The following is a 21,090-nucleotide window of genomic DNA, read 5'->3' on the forward strand; positions in this document are numbered from 1 at the left end:
AAAATGTGCCGTTTGAATGAAGTGCGGAGCGGTCAGCGTGGCGTTCGTAGGTGAAGCTCAGAGACGATGAGCTGAAAGTTTGTTTCATCGGTTTGTTTCGGTTTTAACTCCTAAATGAACTGTTGCTCTTCGTCCGGCGGCGCTGCAGAGCTGCACAGTTACAGCTGCAACTAGAATCTTTAAAGTAGATCTGCAACTTACCGTTATTTTCATTATTGATAATCTATCTATAAAACATCAGAAGATAATGAAATATGATGATTACACTATCTAAATGGAGCCAAAACCATAAAATAGTCAAGTTCCAATCATAAAAGACAAAGAAAAGCAGCAAATGTTCTCATTTAAGAACAAACAACCATCAATATTTTGGTATTTTTGCTTAAAAAACAACTTTAACACTGAATCAATGATCAAAATAGTTGCATTTTCTGTGGATGGTTTATTAATGAATCGTTGCAGCTCTACTCTAAAGATTAACAGGATCGATGTCTTTTGCAATTTTCTATCTACACAATCAGCACTGTGTCTGTTCTCAGACATTCAGATCAGCAATAAAACCGTTTATTAATAATAACGTGTGACACGTTGCGACTGTGCAGCTGCAGCAGGACGAAGCGCTGACGGCCTCACGCTCAGTCCCGGTCTCTGTGGAGTTTGTATATTTGTTGTGTTGTCGTCGTTACTCTCGGTTATAATCAGACTACATGTAGAGAAGAAAAAGAGAAGAAACATGCGGTCTGGACGTTTGATGTCGGCGCTGACGGCTGCTGCGTGAAGCAGGATCCTGTCAGCTGTGAAACGTGGCTGCTTTCAGCGAGTTGAAGAATCAGATATTTACAACTAAAGCTGCTTTTTCAGTGAGGAAACACTGCAATGTGTAATCAGGATATTATTTTCATTATCAATATCGTCTATAAAATGTTAGAAAATAGTGAGAAAAAGGTCCAACATGACATCTTTAAGTGTCTTGTTCTGATCTACATCGTTAAGTCTATAACAGGTACATCAAGGTCCAAGATGACGTTTTGTCCACAACTCAAAGATCTTCAGTTTACTGTCATAGAGACGAAAGAAACCAGAAAATATTCACGTTTTTGAAGCTGAATCAGATAATTCTGACTTTTTTTTTTTTTTCTTTAAAAAATGACTCAGAAATCAATTAAATAGTTGCCGATTAATCGAGTTATTGTTGCAGCTTTGTTCAGTTTATTATCATGTGTGACAAATAAAAGCTTCACATTTGAGAAGCTACTAAAACGATCATTCCACTATCAAACGATCAGCTGATTAATCGATCGATCGCTGCAGCTCTACGTTTTCCAAATAAAACAAAAAAACCACTTCAGACGTCCTGCTTCACGTGGCCTCCGTCAGATTTCTCATGTTTCCCTTTTTTGTTTTTGTTTTTTTGTTTTTTTTAACAGAGAATCATGTTTGTGTTGAACGGAGGATTTTATTTAATAGCTGTAAATATCAATGTTCACTGTGTAGATATTTTGTTTATTTTTGTCACCTTTTTTTAAATTTTTTTTTTTTATCTTTTATGTCTTTTTCACAACAAAAAGTAAAACAACAAAAAAAAAAAAAGAAGATGTGTGTTCCTGGAATAATGAAACAAACAGGCTGATGGTGAATTTTTATATTTTCTGTCCGTGTTCAGTTCAGTGGACCAACCTTCACTCACAGTTTAAACTCAGGATCTTCTGTCCTGATACAAAATATTTATGGAAATATATTAAAACACTGATTTTTTTTTTTTTTTATTGTACAGAATCATCTTGTAGGAAACTTCAGTTCCTCCTTTAACTTTGTTTTAAAAATACTGAAACAGACCCAGAAAAGATATGACAACTGAATATTTCTTGGAAAAACCGTCAACCAACCAGTTTTTCTGACCAAAAAAAAAAAATGCTTCTGAAGTTCTTTATTTCGTCTTTTCTTGTCTTTTGTTCTGATGCTGTTGAAACTGTTTTTCTGCCATTTATATGTTTGATCAAATCTGAATCATTTAAAACGTGACTCCTCCAACTTTATATACATGAAGATCAGTTTACTGGTCGAGGTTTGTTTTGCTCAGTGTGTGAAAACGGTTGTGATGATGTCATAGTGATGGCGGGATACTGACTGATACTTACAGATAAAAAACATCTTGATTTAATATCAATCAACACATATCACATAACAGCTGCAGCCTTCAGACTTTTCATGAGCTAATTAATCAAAATACTGAAGTTCCTGATTAAAAATGACTCTACGGAGAAGACGTCTCACTCTGTCTGAACTACAGAAACACTCTGGTTGTACAGCGGTGTGTTACAGAGCGGAGCGTCTTCTCTCACAGAGGATCTTTGGACACACAAACCGACAACAGACGAGTTTGATTTTGTCATCGAGTTACTGGCAGAGTGATTTACTGTCAGCTGATATGAGCTGCAGTTCTTCTACTCAGAGTTTAGAGAATCTGAGTATTTAACAACTCAGAGTTAATCAAATAATAGAAAACATCTCTAGGACTTAAACTCCAGATATCTTGACCTCTGTTTGATTGATTTTCTTTAAAATGTGTCTCCTGTAAGTCCCCCAACATTATGAACATGCAACATCAAATAGCGGGAGAGTCCCCCCTTTTTAAGATTTCAACTTTATAATAAAAACACAAAGATTGACAATCAAAGATCTAAAACTCCACATTCATCATCATCCTCTTCTTTACGTTTTAGCATAAAAACTACCTGGATAATTTGTTAATGAAAAGAAAGATATAAAAGATTCATTAATGAGTTTATTGGACGTATCAACGTCAGATGTAAACAGATCTAAAATAGTCAGAATTAAACCCTACCTCTGTGGAAACTATAATAAAATATATAAATATAAAAAAAATAACGACATGAATTGCTGCCTCTGCCCTTTGGCCCGAACATGTTTGTTTTTGTCTTTTTTTATATTTGTGAATCTCATCGTTTTGTTTTTTATACTGATTGAATTGTTACTTTTTGTGTAAAGAAAAGAGGGGAAAAAAAAAAGAAATGTTGAAGTTAAATGTGGAAACAACTGAATCCTGATCTTATGAAACACCACTTGTTTTTTCTTGATTTAAAAAGGAACTCAGTGCAACTGTTTGTTTTTTTTTATTTGTTTGTTTGTTTTTATAATAACAGCAATATTTTCTCATCTGGTCGACGGTTCTTAACTGATGTGATTTCACTCTTTCCTCAAACTGTCAAAGTTAAAAATGACAGGAAGTTTGTTTTGTTTAGTTTTTTGTGAGGTTTGACTTTCTTCAGGTTTCTGGCTTTGCAGAAGAAGAATAACGACATTTATGTTGCATCAAGATTAATTTTTTCACTCTTAAAATGTCTTCAGACGTCTTCAGAAGAGTAAAACACAAATATTCACGTGTGAGAAGCTGAAATGGAGGAATTTTTTTTGGCATTTTAACCAAAAAAAATCGGATTATTTTCATTATTGGTTAATTGTTTTTTCTGTAAAATTATGAAAAACATCTCTGATATTAGAGAAGCTGAAACCAGAGAGTTTTTGGCATTTTGTGTTTTTTTTTTTTTTTTTTTTTTTTAAAAAGGACAAAATAGTTGCAGATTAACTTTCTAGTTGATTGAGCTCTAATCTCTAATAGTTCCTTTAAGAAAACAGGAGACACTTAAAGAAGCAGTGTGTAGGATTTAGTGCCATCTAGTGGTGAGATTGTAGATTGCAACCAACTGAATACTACCCCCCCCCCCCCCCCCCCCCACCCCGCCCTCCCTACAGCCAGTGTTTGGTTTGCCCATTCTGGGCTACTGTAGAAAACATGGCGGTGCAACACGGGCCTCTGTAGATATAAAGACTCATTCTAAGGTACACTATAAGCTACACTATACACTAATTAAAACATACTCATGAATATTATATTCCATTTCTACCAGTAGATCTCCCTAAATCCTTCACACTGCTCCTTTAATAAACAAACTGAACCATCATGGAGGCAGAGTTTCGGTTTCAGAACCAGTTAAGAACCACCGACCTGATCTGAGACCAGATATCATTCACTTTGTCTTCTGCAATGTGAAAGCATGAATCTGTGGTGACTAAAGGTAACAATGTAAATATGATGTGACCGTATGCCTTTTTGTCTTGTTTCTTTTTTTTTTTTATTTAAATGGAAAAATCATAAATATGTAAATACATCTTTCTAATTCCATCCCTCCAGATGAAACGAGGCGTTTGACCTGCTGCCTTTTATGTTTGTAGGAAATGAAGCGTTGAATTTGATAAAGATACAATAAACTGAAGCTGAGTGCTCGTTTTTATCAACTCGTTTGGTACAAAAACCTTAATGAACAATTTACTCACTTTACTCAATTTACTACTACATTTCAGAGGGAAATATTGTACTTTCTACTCCACTACATTTATTTGACAGCTTTAGTTACTTTTCAGATGAAGATTTGACACAATGGATAATATAACAAGCTTTTAAAATACAACACATTGTTAAAGATGAAACCAGTGGTTTCCAACCTTTTTGGCTTTTGACGTCTTACAAAAAGCAGTGTGTAGTCGGGGTCACATTTCACATGTCTATGAGTTGTTAACAGCTCCACCAAATAGTGATTTTTCCCTCTAAACTTCTCACATGCTTTCATTTCAATAAATGTTCAAATGATCCAATATTTCAGCAAAAATCAAAGATTAGAGAAAAAGTCCAAAAACTGAAAACAGATTTGTGTATCAGAACTTTGTTTTTTCTTCTTTCCTCTCCCATTAATCATCTCACCACCCCTCAGATTTATCTGCTGACCCTTTGGAGGGGCCCGACCCCTAGGTTGGGAACCACTGGACTAAACTAGCTAACTGTATATAAAGTAGTGTAAACTAGCTCCACCTCCAGCAGCTACAACAGTAACATGCTGCTCTAACACTGATGCTTCACTATTAATAATCTAATGATGTCATATATAATAATATATCAGTCAGAGGGACCAAACCACTACTTTTACTGCAATACTTTAACTACATCAAGCTCATAATACTTATGTACTTTTACTGCAATACTTTAACTACATCAAGCTCATAATACTTATGTACTTTTACTGCAATACTTTAACTACATCAAGCTCATAATACTTATGTACTTTTACTGCAATACTTTAACTACATCAAGCTCATAATACTTATGTACTTTTACTGCAATACTTTAACTACATCAAGCTCATAATACTTATGTACTTTTACTGCAATACTTTAACTACATCAAGCTCATAATACTTATGTACTTTTACTGCAATACTTTAACTACATCAAGCTCATAATACTTATGTACTTCTACTGTAGGAGGACTTTTCATGCAGGACTTTTACTTGTTATGGAGTATTTTTACATTGATGTATTGGTACTTTTACTGAAGCAACAGATCTGAATACTTCTTCCACCAAACAGTTTCTGTCCTGCAGTCATCAAGGATTTACTCTGAACCAGATGAACACACCAGTAAAACTAGTTTAATAAATTTTAATATGAATTATTCTTAAGAATGAGAGTAAAAGTGAAGAATATTTCACTTATATTCATCTTTATCTTATGATAAACACCCTGAGCTCTGTTTAACCCTTCAGCTCTCTCTCAGGTGAAGCTGAAGAGTTTAACTACCGTTCACTAAAGACTTCAGACTCTCAGATTCAGCAGCTGATTGTGGAGCCGTAAAGTTTAAAAGTTTAACAGCTTGGAGCTCAGCGAGGTGGTGCAGATTCAAGTTTACAGTCGTAAGAACAGATGTTACAGATGTTGCGTTGCTGCATGTTAAGAAGTAAACAGATCAGAGACAGAAGCTGAATTTGACTTAATATCGATTTTACTCACATAGTTTTAAACTTGTTTAAACTTAAAATACTGCAGACAAACACTGCAGATCATCCTGCTGCTGCAGCTGCAAACTGACACGTACTTCACGTTTATCAGAGAATCAATGTTTTGTAAATGTTCATCATTTAACGTATCGTCTAGTATTTTAATCTTTTATCAAATCATTTTTATCAAATAGTCTTTGGTCATTTTCTCAAGATTACACAGACAGAAAAGAGGAAAATATTTGTAACTTATGCAGAAGTCAGCAGAATGACTTTTAGAAACTTTTTTTTCATTTAATGAATATGATGTATTAATGTAAATAAAGATAATAAAGTCTGACTTTAATTGCCGTCAATCCTACATTCACACAAAATGATGATTGTAACTAAACTTCACTGCATCCGTTTGATTTTTCTGTTCTCTAACAACCACAGCAGTTTGTTTTTATTCAGACTTATATTTATAATCAGTAAACAAACATGTAATAAATGGTTTATAACACACTATAATGTACTTATAAGTAGATATAAGTGTTTATTAATGTATTTGTCAACAACTGTAATTACTGTATAAACAGATAATGAATGACAATATGGAAAAACACAGATACTGTACATTAATAAACACATAAAAATGTCCTCATATCTGTTTATAACTACATTATAGTTTGTTATAAACCATTTATTAAACATTTGTATACTGCTTATTAATGCTAAATAAAGGCATTTAGAGTAAAGTGTTATTGATGGTTTGAATAAAAAAAAAAACTTTTTGTGGTCTACAGAGAACAGAAAAATTACATAGATATAATTATCTATAATGATAAAGATATGCTTTATATGTTAAATGTAAATTGTTCTCTGATATTCAGTGTTACACTATAATCGTAATTTTTCACTGTCTTGTTAAAGTTAATTTAAAAGAGCGTCCACAGATTTAGATTTGACTCCTTTAACACTGTCGGACTCATGATGGACAGTTTAAGAAAAAAGGAAGCAAAGAAATTGTTTTGTTTATTCCACACGTTCTTCTTCATTGTCAAAACTTGACGTCTACGTTACCCACAATGCAACTCGACAGCTAAGTTATATCGGGGTGTGTTATGCAAGACTGACTTTATTTCAGGGAAAAGCATCAAGTTTTAATGTGCAGAGTCGGACTGTTTTAATGTCTTTGAGCAATAAACTGAAGTTCAGAGGTCACTGCTCTGTAGCTGACCTCTGACCTCTGACCTTTGACCTCAGTGAAGAGGAACATCTACACACAGGGAAGTGTCACAGAGCTGCAGTGTAACCATCAAAATGTCTAATGACAAAAGAATTAGCTTCAGAAATGATAAATAAACTACAGATGGGAGAATATCACACACAGTGAAGTGTTCAGTGAACTGTATCAGTCTCTGCAGTAGCTTCCAGCTGCAGCAGTCAGTTCAGTTTCTGTTCAGTCTGACTGAGGGAGGTTTTTGTACGACGCTTTTTCACTGTGTGAACACATCCTGACTGTTGATATAGTGATAACTCTGACAGTAATAAACTGCTGCATCTTCAGCCTGAACTCCACTGATGGTCAGAGTGAAGTCAGAGTCTGATCCACTGCCTGAAAAACGATCTGGAATCCCTGATTCCACCTGGTCAGCCCCGTAAATGAGAAGTTTAGGAGCTTCTCCATCTTTCTGTTGGTACCAGGCTAAAGTGTCGGAACCATAAACATCCTGACTGGTCCTACAGTTGATGGATGTGGATCCTCCCAGAGCAGATGTCACTGCTGCAGGCTGAGTCACTGTGACCTGGCCTCTGGACTCTGAGGATACAGAGACAAAAACATAAAGCAGCGTCATGGTTTTGATGGTTTTGATGGTTTTGTCGGCTTCATTTCAGAGGGACGGATGTTCAAAGAGGAGAGGAGTTTGATTCTCTGGACTTTACCTGTGAAGCAGCAGCAGAGGAGAGTCCAGATGAGGACGGAGATCAAAGTCATGTTTTTGATGAGGAGGATTTCTGTGGCTTCTGTTGTGATGAAGGACAGCTGTCAGTCATCCAGTGTTCAACTCTCAGGACTATAAACTCTCCCAGAGCACTGGAGCATGGTGCTGCTGATGCAAAGTGGCTCTCTATGGAAATGCTCTGACTGAGGTTTTAACAAAATGCGTCAGTGTTCATGTTTATGCTGATTTCTATCAGTTAATTCACGTCTACAAATGTCTACTATCTTATCCAGAACTGTAAAGGCTGTCAGTTTCATTTTACCACAAATTTAAAATCATATACGAAACATAATTATTAAGTTTGGAAATTTGTGGGGTTTTGCTTTAGTGAGTTTCCGTATAAACCAGCTGTGTTTTACAAATACATAACGGTTTTAATGAGTTTCTTGACTTCATAACCATTTGGCATTTGGGTAGTATGTGCCATTTTATCTGCTCTCCTTGAATATTTTATCTGGTGTTTTTGCTTTTTATTTATTCAGATTTTATTTTATTTTATTTTATTTCTTTGACTGTGAAGCACTTTGTAACTGGTATTTGTGAAAGGTGCTATATAAATAAACTTTGCTTGCCGTAAGTTCTGGGAAGTTATACGGTAAATTTTGGGAAGTTACACTCTAAATCCCCAATTGTTACTCCCTTGTTTCTCATTGTTTACACTTCGCAGTTTACACTTCATTTAATTTTAACAGATGAAGAGTATCTGGAGCAAATTCTGCCAAGTTTGTACTTTTACTGCAATACTTTAACTACATCAAGCTCATAATACTTATGTACTTTTACTGTAGGAGGACTTTTCATGCAGGACTTTTACTTGTTATGGAGTATTTTTACATTGATGTATTAGTACTTTTACTGAAGTAAAGGATCTGAATACTTCTTCCACCAGTTTCTGTCCTGCAGTCATCAAGGATTTACTCTGAATCAACTGAACACACCAGTAAAACTAGTTTAATAAATTTTAATATGAATTATTCTTAAGAATGAGAGTAAAAGTGAAGAATATTTCACTTATATTCAACATCTTATGATAAACACCCTGAGCTCTGTTTAACCCTTCAGCTCTCTCTCAGGTGAAGCTGAAGAGTTTAACTACCGTTCACTAAAGACTTCAGACTCTCAGATTCAGCAGCTGATTGTGGAGCCGTAAAGTTTAAAAGTTTAACAGCTTGGAGCTCAGCGAGGTGGTGCAGATTCAAGTTTACAGTCGTAAAAACAGATGTTACAGATGTTGCGTTGCTGCAGGTAAACAGATCAGAGACAGAAGCTGAATTTGACTTGATTGTGTTCTTTAAAAACTTTTTGTAAAAACTTCAAAGTACTTAAATTACATCAAATATCTTTTTCTTTTTACATTTTCAAGCCAAAACCATTTTCATTGTCTTCCCAACAAACTGCTTTTAATTTAAAATACATTCACATAAAACTCAGGATTCATCAAAGTGATATCTGATTAATAATGATCAATTGAACCTTCTGTGAGCTCTTTCAACTGGACTGTAAGTATTTAAATTCATCTTTAAAATGTTTTATTTTGTGGGGGGTTTTTTTTGCTTATTTTTTATTAAACTGTAAATTTGCAGCAGTGAAAATGATCAAATCCATCAAAGAAACACAAATGTATTTCTCCTTAAAGAACTTTAAAGGCTTTTCTTCCAGTGTTTAGTGTTTTTATGTCTTCCTCAGTTTTAAGGTGGATTTTTCCTTCTTGTTGTTGGTTGTTTGAGCAGCCGGAGGGCGACAGAGCGCTGCAGACAAACACTGCAGATCATCCTGCTGCTGCAGCTGCAAACTGACACGTACTTCACGTTTATCAGAGAATCAATGTTTTGTAAATGTTCATCATTTAACGTATCGTCTAGTATTTTAATCTTTTATCAAATAATTTTTATCAAATAGTCTTTGGTCATTTTCTCAAGTTTACACAGACAGAAAAGAGGAAAATATTTGTAACTTATGCAGAAGTCAGCAGAATGACTTTTAGAAACTTTTTTTTCATTTAATGAATATGATGTATTAATGTAAATAAAGATAATAAAGTCTGACTTTAACTGCCGTCAATCCTACATTCACACAAAATGATGATTGTAACTAAACTTCACTGCATCTGTTTGATTTTTCTGTTCTCTAACAACCACAGCAGTTTGTTTTTATTCAGACTTATATTTATAATCAGTAAACAAACATGTAATAAATGGTTTATAACGCACTATAATGTACTTATAAGTAGATATAAGTGTTTATTAATGTATTTGTCAACAACTGTAATTACTGTATAAACAGATAATGAATGACAATATGGAAAAACACAGATACTGTACATTAATAAACACATAAAAATGTCCTCATATCTGTTTATAACTACATTATAGTTTGTTATAAACCATTTATTAAACATTTGTATACTGCTTATTAATGCTAAATAAAGGCATTTAAAGTAAAGTGTTATTGATGGTTTGAATATAAAGAAAACGTTTTGTGGTCTACAGAGAACAGAAAAATTACATAGATATAATTATCTATAATGATAAAGATATGCTTTATATGTTAAGTGTAAATTGTTCTCTGATATTCAGTGTTACACTATAATCGTAATTTTTCACTGTCTTGTTAAAGTTAATTTAAAAGAGCGTCCACAGATTTAGAATTTGACTCCTTTAACACTGTCGGACTCATGATGGACAGTTTAAGAAAAAAGGAAGCAAAGAAATTGTTTTGTTTATTCTACACGTTCTTCTTCACTGTCAAAACTTGATGCCTACGTTACCCACAATGCAACTCGACAGCTAACAGTTATATCAGGGTGTGTTATGCAAGACTGACTTTATTTCAGGGAAAGGCATTGAGTTTTAATGTGCAGAGTCGGACTGTTTTAATGTCTTTGAGCAATAAACTGAAGTTCAGAGGTCACTGCTCTGTAGCTGACCTCTGACCTCTGACCTTTGACCTCAGTGAAGAGGATCATCTACACACAGGGAAGTGTCACAGAGCTGCAGTGTAACCATTAAAATGTCTAATGACAAAAGAATTAGCTTCAGAAATGATAAATAAACTACAGATGGGAGAATATCACACACAGCGAAGTGTTCAGTGAACTGTATCAGTCTCTGCAGTAGCTTCCAGCTGCAGCAGTCAGTTCAGTTTCTGTTCAGTCTGACTGAGGGAGGTTTTTGTACGACGCTTTTTCACTGTGTGAACACAGCCTGACTGTTGATAGAGTGATAACTCTGACAGTAATAAACTGCTGCATCTTCAGCCTGAACTCCACTGATGGTCAGAGTGAAGTCAGAGTCTGATCCACTGCCTGAAAAACGATCTGGAATCCCTGATTCTGGAGTGGTAGCACCGTAAATGAGGAGTTTAGGAGCTTCTCCATCTTTCTGTTGGTACCAGGCTAAACAGGGGTCGGAAAAAGAACTGCCACAATATCCATAAACATCCTGACTGGTCCTACAGTTGATGGTTGTGGATCCTCCCAGAGCAGATGTCAAAGCTGCAGGCTGAGTCACTGTGACCTGGCCTCTGGACTCTGAGGATACAGAGACAAAAACATAAAGCAGCGTCATGGTTTTGATGGTTTTGATGGTTTTGTCGGCTTCATTTCAGAGGGACGGATGTTGATAGAGGAGAGGAGTTTGATTCTCTGGACTTTACCTGTGAAGCAGCAGCAGAGGAGAGTCCAGATGAGGACGGAGATCAAAGTCATGTTTTTGATGAGGAGGATTTCTGTGGCTTCTGTTGTGATGAAGGACAGCTGTCAGTCATCCAGTGTTCAACTCTCAGGACTATAAACTCTCCCAGAGCACTGGAGCATGGTGCTGCTGATGCAAAGTGGCTCTCTATGGAAATGCTCTGACTGAGTTTTTAACAATACAGTACAAACCTCTTACTCTGAACCAGATGAACACACCAGTAAAACTAGTTTAATAAATTTTAATATGAATTATTCTTAAGAATGAGAGTAAAAGTGAAGAATATTTCACTTATATTCATCTTTATCTTATGATAAACACCCTGAGCTCTGTTTAACCCTTCAGCTCTCTCTCAGGTGAAGCTGAAGAGTTTAACTACCGTTCACTAAAGACTTCAGACTCTCAGATTCAGCAGCTGATTGTGGAGCCGTAAAGTTTAAAAGTTTAACAGCTTGGAGCTCAGCGAGGTGGTGCAGATTCAAGTTTACAGTCGTAAGAACAGATGTTACAGATGTTACAGATGTTGCGTTGCTGCATGTTAAGAAGTAAACAGATCAGAGACAGAAGCTGAATTTGACTTAATATCGATTTTACTCACATAGTTTTAAACTTGTTTAAACTTAAAATACTTAAATTACATCAAATATCTTTTTCTTTTTACATTTTCAAGCCAAAACCCTTTTCATTGTCTTCCCAACAAACTGCTTTTAATTTAAAATACATTCACATAAAACTCAGGATTCATCAAAGTGATATCTGATTAATAATGATCAATTGAACCTTCTGTGAGCTCTTTCAACTGGACTGTAAGTATTTAAATTCATCTTTAAAATGTTTTATTTTGTGTTTTTTTTTTTTTTTTTGCTTATTTTTTATTAAACTGTAAATTTGCAGCAGTGAAAATGATCAAATCCATCAAAGAAACACAAATGTATTTCTCCTTAAAGAACTTTAAAGGCTTTTCTTCCAGTGTTTAGTGTTTTTATGTCTTCCTCAGTTTTAAGGTGGATTTTTCCTTCTTGTTGTTGGTTGTTTGAGCAGCCGGAGGGCGACAGAGCGCTGCAGACCAACACTGCAGATCATCCTGCTGCTGCAGCTGCAAACTGACACGTACTTCACGTTTATCAGAGAATCAATGTTTTGTAAATGTTCATCATTTAACGTATCGTCTAGTATTTTAATCTTTTATCAAATCATTTTTATCAAATAGTCTTTGGTCATTTTCTCAAGTTTACACAGACAGAAAAGAGGAAAATATTTGTAACTTATGCAGAAGTCAGCAGAATGACTTTTAGAAACTTTTTTTTCATTTAATGAATATGATGTATTAATGTAAATAAAGATAATAAAGTCTGACTTTAACTGCCGTCAATCCTACATTCACACAAAATGATGATTGTAACTAAACTTCACTTCATCTGTTTGATTTTTCTGTTCTCTAACAACCACAGCAGTTTGTTTTTATTCAGACTTATATTTATAATCAGTAAACAAACATGTAATAAATGGTTTATAACACACTATAATGTACTTATAAGTAGATATAAGTGTTTATTAATGTATTTGTCAACAACTGTAATTACTGTATAATCAGATAATGAATGACAATATGGAAAAACACAGATACTGTACATTAATAAACACATAAAAATGTCCTCATATCTGTTTATAACTACATTATAGTTTGTTATAAACCATTTATTAAACATTCGTATACTGCTTATTAATGCTAAATAAAGGCATTTAAAGTAAAGTGTTATTGATGGTTTGAATAAAAAAAAAACGTTTTGTGGTCTACAGAGAACAGAACAAATTACACAGATATAATTATCTATAATGATAAAGATATGCTTTATATGTTAAGTGTAAATCGTCTCTGATATTCAGTGTTACACTATAATCGTAATTTTTCACTGTCTTGTTAAAGTTAATTTAAAAGAGCGTCCACAGATTTAGAATTTGACTCCTTTAACACTGTCGGACTCATGATGGACAGTTTAAGAAAAAAGGAACCAGAGAAATTGTTTTGTTTATTCCACACGTTCTTCTTCATTGTCAGTTATATCAGGGTGTGTTATGCAAGACTGACTTTATTTCAGGGAAAGGCATCAAGTTTTAATGTGCAGAGTCGGACTGTTTTAATGTCTTTGAGCAATAAACTGAAGTTCAGAGGTCACTGCTCTGTAGCTGACCTCTGACCTCTGACCTTTGACCTCAGTGAAGAGGATCATCTGCACACAGGGAAGTGTCACAGAGCTGCAGTGTAACCATTAAAATGTCAAATGACAAAAGAATTAGCTTCAGAAATGATAAATAAACTACAGATGGGAGAATATCACACACAGTGAAGTGTTCAGTGAACTGTATCAGTCTCTGCAGTAGCTTCCAGCTGCAGCAGTCAGTTCAGTTTCTGTTCAGTCTGACTGAGGGAGGTTTTTGTACGACGCTTTTTCACTGTGTGAACACACCCTGACCGTTGATATAGTGATAACTCTGACAGTAATAAACTGCTGCATCTTCAGCCTGAACTCCACTGATGGTCAGAGTGAAGTCAGTCTTGGATCCACTGCCTGAAAAACGATCTGGAATCCCTGACATTCGCTCATTAGTGTAGCGAATGAGGAGTTTAGGAGTTTCTCCATCTTTTTGTTGGTACCACTGTAAACAGTAAGCACTGCTACAGCCCCAAACCTCACGACTGACCCTACAGCTGATGGTTGTGGATCCTCCCAGAGCAGATCTCACTGCTGCAGGCTGAGTCACTGTGACCTGGCCTCTGGACTCTGAGGATACAGAGACAAAAACATAAAGCAGCGTCATGGTTTTGATGGTTTTGATGGTTTTGTCGGCTTCATTTCAGAGGGACGGATGTTGATAGAGGAGAGGAGTTTGATTCTCTGGACTTTACCTGTGAAGCAGCAGCAGAGGAGAGTCCAGATGAGGACGGAGATCAAAGTCATGTTTTTGATGAGGAGGATTTCTGTGGCTTCTGTTGTGATGAAGGACAGCTGTCAGTCATCCAGTGTTCAACTCTCAGGACTATAAACTCTCCCAGAGCACTGGAGCATGGTGCTGCTGATGCAAAGTGGCTCTCTATGGAAATGCTCTGACTGAGGTTTTAACAAAATGCGTCAGTGTTCATGTTTATGCTGATTTCTATCAGTTAATTCTCATCTTCAAATGTCTACTATCTTATCCAGAACTGTAAAGGCTGTCAGTTTCATTTTACCACAAATTTAACATCATATACGAAACATAATTATTAAGTTTGGAAATTTGTGGGATTTTGCTTTAGTGAGTTTCTGTATAAACCAGCTGTGTTTTACAAATACATAACAGTTTTAATGAGTTTCTTGACTTCATAACCAGAGAGCCTGCCTTTAAAACACCTCTCTTATTACAATTACTGTTCCTCAGGTTTCTTCATCAGCACATTTTAAAGCTGCTGATCACACTGATATCATCATATATTGTTTTATATCACAACATTCTTTAGATACAAACATAATGGAATCACTGGTTAATTCACTGACAGACTTCATTCACGTCAGTGTTGCTCTGAGCTCAGTTTGGTCTCACAGAAAGTCACAGTACAAACCTGCTGCTACATGATAAACAGTATATGTAAGGTCTGACCATACAAGTCCTTATTCTGTAGTAACTACTTTCTTATCTAGTTCTGTGAAGGCTGTAAACATGCGATAGTGCTCAAAAATAAAAATAATGTGAAAAAATGTTTCATTGTTTTCTGTGCAGCAGTTGATTTAAAAGCATCTTTCTCATATCTCAGTGTGTTACTGCTAATGATGAAAAAACCCCAAAGTTTTGCCTTTATGGAGATGATAAAATTTTCTACACTCAAGTAGTTTAATTGATTGACATTTGAATGATCTGCAATTACACTGAGGCTGGTTTTAGTGAAAGTGATGTAAGGTTTGATAAAACTAAGAATATATATTTTTCTGGCTTCTGCTGCCAAAATAGAAAATAAACATACATTCTCTGTATTTGACTTTATTGACATCTGGTTTCTGCCTCTGTTGCTACAGTATAAATCATGTCTCATTGATTGTGGTATGAATGTAAACTGCCTGAGCTTAGATTTGTAGATTTGTCAGTCTGGGTAATGTCCACAGATGAGTGATGCAGGGATGATAAATAACAGGAGTGAAGTACTGATATGTTATTGTTCTTTGTCTGTTATTAAAAGTGTCCTTTGCTGAAAGAACCACAGTTTATGTCCTCAAATGGAAATATGTATCTTAAAATAACAGTTTTTTTCAGTCTAGTGAAAGAGTTAGGGTTAGGCTGTTGGTTGCGATGGTTAAGTTTAGGTTAAGGGGCAGAAGAATGCATTATTTCAATTAATGTCCTCAGTAAGATAGAAATACAAACATCACTGTTCGAACGTGTGTGTGTGTGTGTGTGTGTGTGTGTGTGTGTGTGTGTGTGTGTGTGTGTGTGTGTGTGTGTGTGTTCAGAGAACTGTATCAGTCTCTGCAGTAGCTTCCAGCTGCAGCAGTCAGTTCAGTTTCTGTTCAGTCTGACTGAGGGAGGTTTTTGTACGACGCTTTTTCACTGTGTGAACACATAACGACTGTTGATAGAGTGACGACTCTGACAGTAATAAACTCCTAAATCTTCAGCCTGAACTCCACTGATGGTCAGAGTGAAGTCAACTCTATTCCCTGCTCCACTTCCACTGAATCTGGAGGAGATTCCTGTAACTCTGTCTGATGTTCCATAGATCAGAAGTTTAGGAACTTCTCCAGTTTTCTGATGGTACCAGGACAGATAGTATTTTGAACCATACCAGTGTTCAACTTGTCTATTAGCTTTACAGTCAATAGAGACAGTTTGACCAAGCTGCAGTGATTTGGCTGCTGGCTGAGTCAAGACAACATTTTGTCCAACAGACCCTGAGGAGAGAGAAGAAACACTGGACATGAGATGGTGAAACTCAGCTACACTCCAAATGATTTTCACATGACAGAAAAATGATTTTCCTCACCCTGAGTGAAGCAGAGGAGAGTCCAGATGAGGACGGAGATCAAAGTCATGTTTTTGATGAGGAGGATTTCTGTGGCTTCTGTTGTGATGAAGGACAGCTGTCAGTCATCCAGTGTTCAACTCTCAGGACTATAAACTCTCCCAGAGCACTGGAGCATGGTGCTGCTGATGCAAAGTGGCTCTCTATGGAAATGCTCTGACTGACTCCAACAGGGACTTGGATTACTCTGATGATGCTGTTTCATCAATGGATCAATCAATTTATAAAAGTATTGATTAATTATTAAAGTGTACAGCTGCTTATTTGAAGACAATATAATTCCGTTCTCAGAGTCTGAATGACAGAAAATATTCTTGATTAATTTAACGTAGTGATTATATAATTTCATCTGAAGAAATCTACCAGACATTTATTTAGTGAGTGTTTTATCTGGAAACATTTCATGTGTTTAACTCAATCTTCCTCTCAGAACAATGAATTTAATGACATGTCACATCCTCATTATAAGCAGTGAATACCATAATATCACTGTAGCTGATTTAACCTCATGTTGTATTAATAGGATTAATTTTGTAAGTTGGAAAAAGTATTTCAGTGTTTAAAATATTTGTCATTAGTGAAGTCTGTCTGTTTTCATAGTTCAGTAGTGATGCCTGTGTAAATGAGGAGATTAAACACAAACTGTCTCTTTAACATTTTGGCTTCAATTTAAAAATATGGATGCTCAAATAAAAGTATTTCTGCCTTTCTGTAATGCATAATATTTACTTCTTTAACATTGATGTTTAAGTTTTTGAGTAAATTAAAGTAGTTGAAGAGTTGTTTGCTCAGAGCTTTTTATCGTTAGTACTGAAACCTGTCTGTTGCCATGGTTCATCAGTGATGCCTGTCTGTTGCCATGGTTACTGAGCTCAGAGAGGGAAGTGAAACACTGAAGACCAGTTTTATCCAGTCTGAGGAAGACCAACAGAACCAGCAGCCTCCTCTGCTGCAACCAACAGGGTGGAGTTTATTTTCTCTTTGCATGAACTTTCTTCATGTTGTCTCTCTGTCTCCTCCTCCAGTGGGTCGAGTCACCCCCACCCTGACGGTGCTGCCCCCCTCCAGCGAGGAGCTGCAGCAGGGGGAGGCCACGCTCATGTGTCTGGCCAACAAGGGCTACCCCTCAGACTGGAGTCTGGCCTGGAAGGTGGACGGCAGCAGCAGCAGCAGCTTGGAGCAGAGCAGGAGCCCCGGGGTGCTGCAGAAGGACGGCCGCTACAGCTGGAGCAGCACCCTGAGGCTCCCTGCAGACCAGTGGAGGAAGGTGGGCTCTGTGACCTGTGAGGCCACCCAGGGCTCCCAGACTCCAGTCTCAGAGACACTGAGGAGAGACCAGTGTTCCCAGTCCTGACCTGACTCACTGCTACTGCTTTTACTCTGCTACTGCTCTCACTCCAATCTCTGCAACTATCTCTCTCTTTTATTTCACATGTTTCAGTAACAATATTTACTTGCTTGTTGTAATGTTTCAATATAATTTCAGTATTTCCAGACAATAAAGATCTGTTCATCAAATCCCTTGTTTTCATCTTTATTATTATAAAAGTGTCTTAATTATTTTGTCTTAATGGTAACAGTAATGATATTAAATCCTGATAAAAACTGAGTTATAAATGTTTCAACTGCTCTATGAAGACTTCAGAAGGAAAATGTAAGATCACATAATGTATTGATTCATATACTGTATATTAGGAAAGTATTTACACTCAAACAACACTCTTAGATATTATGTGATTAATGCTACACAGTCATGGTGGTAGTAAGTCCATAATTTCTTTTCATAGTTTACAGTAAAGTCATAATAATTGTAGAAAATGCTTTGCTGGAGTCACTTCAGATTTGTCAGTAATAATTAGTAATTGAGTAATTTTAATAAAAGATCCTCCAATCATCTTATGTTACTCAAGTGTGTCAGTGCAAAGAGTCTAATATTTTTATTTTTTCAGATGTATTAAAAGCATATACATAATCTTTTAAACAAATTCACAAAACCCTCAGAAATATGTTCTAATTCTGAAATAAAAAGCAAAATATCATCAGCATAAAGAGATATAAAATGAGTGTGATCTGACATTTTAACCCTGGACATTTTTACAAACTGCTTCTGCTGAAGAGCTGAAACACAAAGACAAATGAAAGAGATGAAAAAGGGAAAGAATTCAAGTATTAATTAATTTCATAATCAATTAAATGTTTTTTGGTTTATATTATAAATACTTGCTACTGGAATAAAAACATGCAAAATGACAAATATATGTCACATGACATGATTAGTAATTTTACAACACAAATGATAGTAAATTTTATCATGATAACATTTTGTAATTTATCTCTAAAAAGTTGTGTGTTTGAGTATCTATGAAAAATGGTAAGAGATTAAATAAATAAATAATAATAGTTTTAGTGTTCATGTGTTGTAATCAGTAGATTAAACTTATTAAAGAATTGAAATCATACTTCAACAGAGGTTAGATTTGATGTTCAGCCAAATGTTTTATATTCTGTATTAATGAAAGTATTAAAATAAATCTTTTCTTGTTAAATACAGAATATTTAGTGTTAAAATGTTCAAATTAAAAGATTAAAACCTCTGTTGTTTTTGTTTGAGTGCAGCTGTTGAGTCAGATCAGTTCCTCTTCAGCTGAGGGAGGTTTTTGTACGACGTTGTATCACTGTGTGAACGGGTAGCTGTAATCCTGCTGACAGTAATAAACTCCTGAATCTTCAGCCTGAACTCCACTGATGGTCAGAGTGAAGTCAGTCCCAGATCCACTTCCACTAAAACGATCTGAAACTCCAGGCTGAAGGTTTGTAGCATAATAAATCAGGAGTTTAGGAGCTTCTCCAGGTTTCTGAAGGTACCAGCTGAGTTCAGTACCAACAGTTGAACTGGTTTTACATCTGATGGAGACAGTCTGTCCTGGAACAACAGACTGAGATCCAGGAGACTGAGTCAGGATGTATTGTCCTGATGAACCTGGAAAACATGAAAAAGAGGAGAAGGGTTATTGAGACAAATCCAGCTTGGAGAAAGATGATCAACATGAAAACAGAAGAGTATCATTTCTTTAACATGGAGAATAGATGGAAGAAGGTAAATGCTGCTTGTTTCAGTGTTTCTCCATCACAGCAGAACATCATTGTGGTGAACCTGGTTGCATCCTGAAGCAAAGTTTTCACAAGAGAGTCTCACCCTGAACAAGGAGCCCCAGGGTGGCCAGCAGTAGAGACAGTGACATCATCATTGTGCTGCCGGCGTGTCAGTGGCTCTGAAAGGTCTGGACAGCCACTGATCAACACTGGCCTCTTAACGGCTGGGAGCAGAGAGGCAGGACAGATATGCAAACACACAGAGTCAGTCAACTGTAGCTGTCCTCAACATATCATGCTGTTTCCTCCTCACTGCTGGGAGAACTCAACATTTACATCATCCATAACATAAAGGAGTGACAATCTGAGGGAGAGAATTTCATTAAGCAGTTAGAAAGACTGATGTGAAATGTGTAAAGGAAGAATTTTGAGGCTAAATTCACAGAATTGTTGAATACACATTTATTTAAGATGTGTATCATTTCTTTATGTCCTTTGAGAATATAACTTCTCATCCATATTATTTTCAAACATATTGGAATGATGTGTTTGATACTCCTCTTCCTTGGTTAAACATTCTTAGATGTATTTACTCGTCATCTTGCTCTACTTATTTATGGGCCTTTCAGTTAAAAACGTTTTATAAGATGTTACCAACAAGTAAAATGTTTAAGAAATGGAGAATAACTAAGGATAATATCTGTAGATTTTGTGGTGATGAGGAGGAGGATATTATGTGTTTATTTTGGTATTGTCCAATGGTTTCATCCTTTTGGCAGCAGGTGGCAAATTGGTTATCTGAACAAGCAATCCTTTTACCTTTATCCCCTCTCAATATTATTTGGGGTTATCAAGATGATAAAAACATGTTATTGAATATTATTGTGCTGCTTGGCAAGCTTTATATATTTGATTCTCTAAAAAAGCTGGTTTTGAGTTCCTTCATATTACAAACGTATTGCAAATTAAAACATTAATATTCGCAGGAAAAGATCATTATTAAATAATAATATTTTATTATTAAAGGCAGAGCAAAAAGCTCAGACATAAATAAATGGGAGATCTTGACAATATCAAAAACTTGGGATACAGAACTATGATTATTCTATGTTATCATAAATTAACATTATCTCTTTTTTATTTAGTTCCTTCTATAAAATGATGTGTTTAATTTAAATTGCTGTATAAGTGAATGTTTTTGAACCACAACCATATATAGTGCTTGACATGTTTGTACATATATGTATGTTTGTATATGTGTATATATATGTATATATGTGGTATGTCTGTTGTTTTTGTTTGTGTTTGTGATGTAAGTTATGTTTTTGTTTGTGTGTGTGAGTATTGAATATGTGTTTTATGTTTGTGTAAAATAAAACAAGAAAAAAAAGATCTAATGCAAATTTAAAAATAGGAGTGAG

The 21,090-nt window shown here is 35.5% G+C and overlaps 4 gene segments (V, D, J or C); 2 read left to right on the top strand and 2 right to left on the bottom strand.

Moving 5' to 3' along the window:
* LOC121913212 overlaps positions 1 to 11,540 on the bottom strand; it is a 747,540-nt gene extending 736,000 nt beyond the window's left edge. The window contains 2 exon segments of the V gene segment in view: positions 11,035 to 11,363; positions 11,489 to 11,540. Coding sequence covers positions 11,035 to 11,363; positions 11,489 to 11,540 — 381 coding nt within the window.
* LOC121913208 overlaps positions 1 to 21,090 on the top strand; it is an 899,212-nt gene that overhangs the window by 746,603 nt on the left and 131,519 nt on the right.
* Positions 1 to 21,090, top strand: part of LOC121913210 — a 756,822-nt gene that overhangs the window by 732,524 nt on the left and 3,208 nt on the right.
* On the bottom strand, positions 19,249 to 19,824 carry LOC121913242. The segment is given in 2 exon segments: positions 19,249 to 19,556; positions 19,773 to 19,824. Coding segments are annotated over 2 exon segments (360 nt in total).

Source organism: Thunnus maccoyii, chromosome 15 (genome assembly GCF_910596095.1).
Source record: "Thunnus maccoyii chromosome 15, fThuMac1.1, whole genome shotgun sequence".
Taxonomy (NCBI): domain Eukaryota; kingdom Metazoa; phylum Chordata; class Actinopteri; order Scombriformes; family Scombridae; genus Thunnus; species Thunnus maccoyii.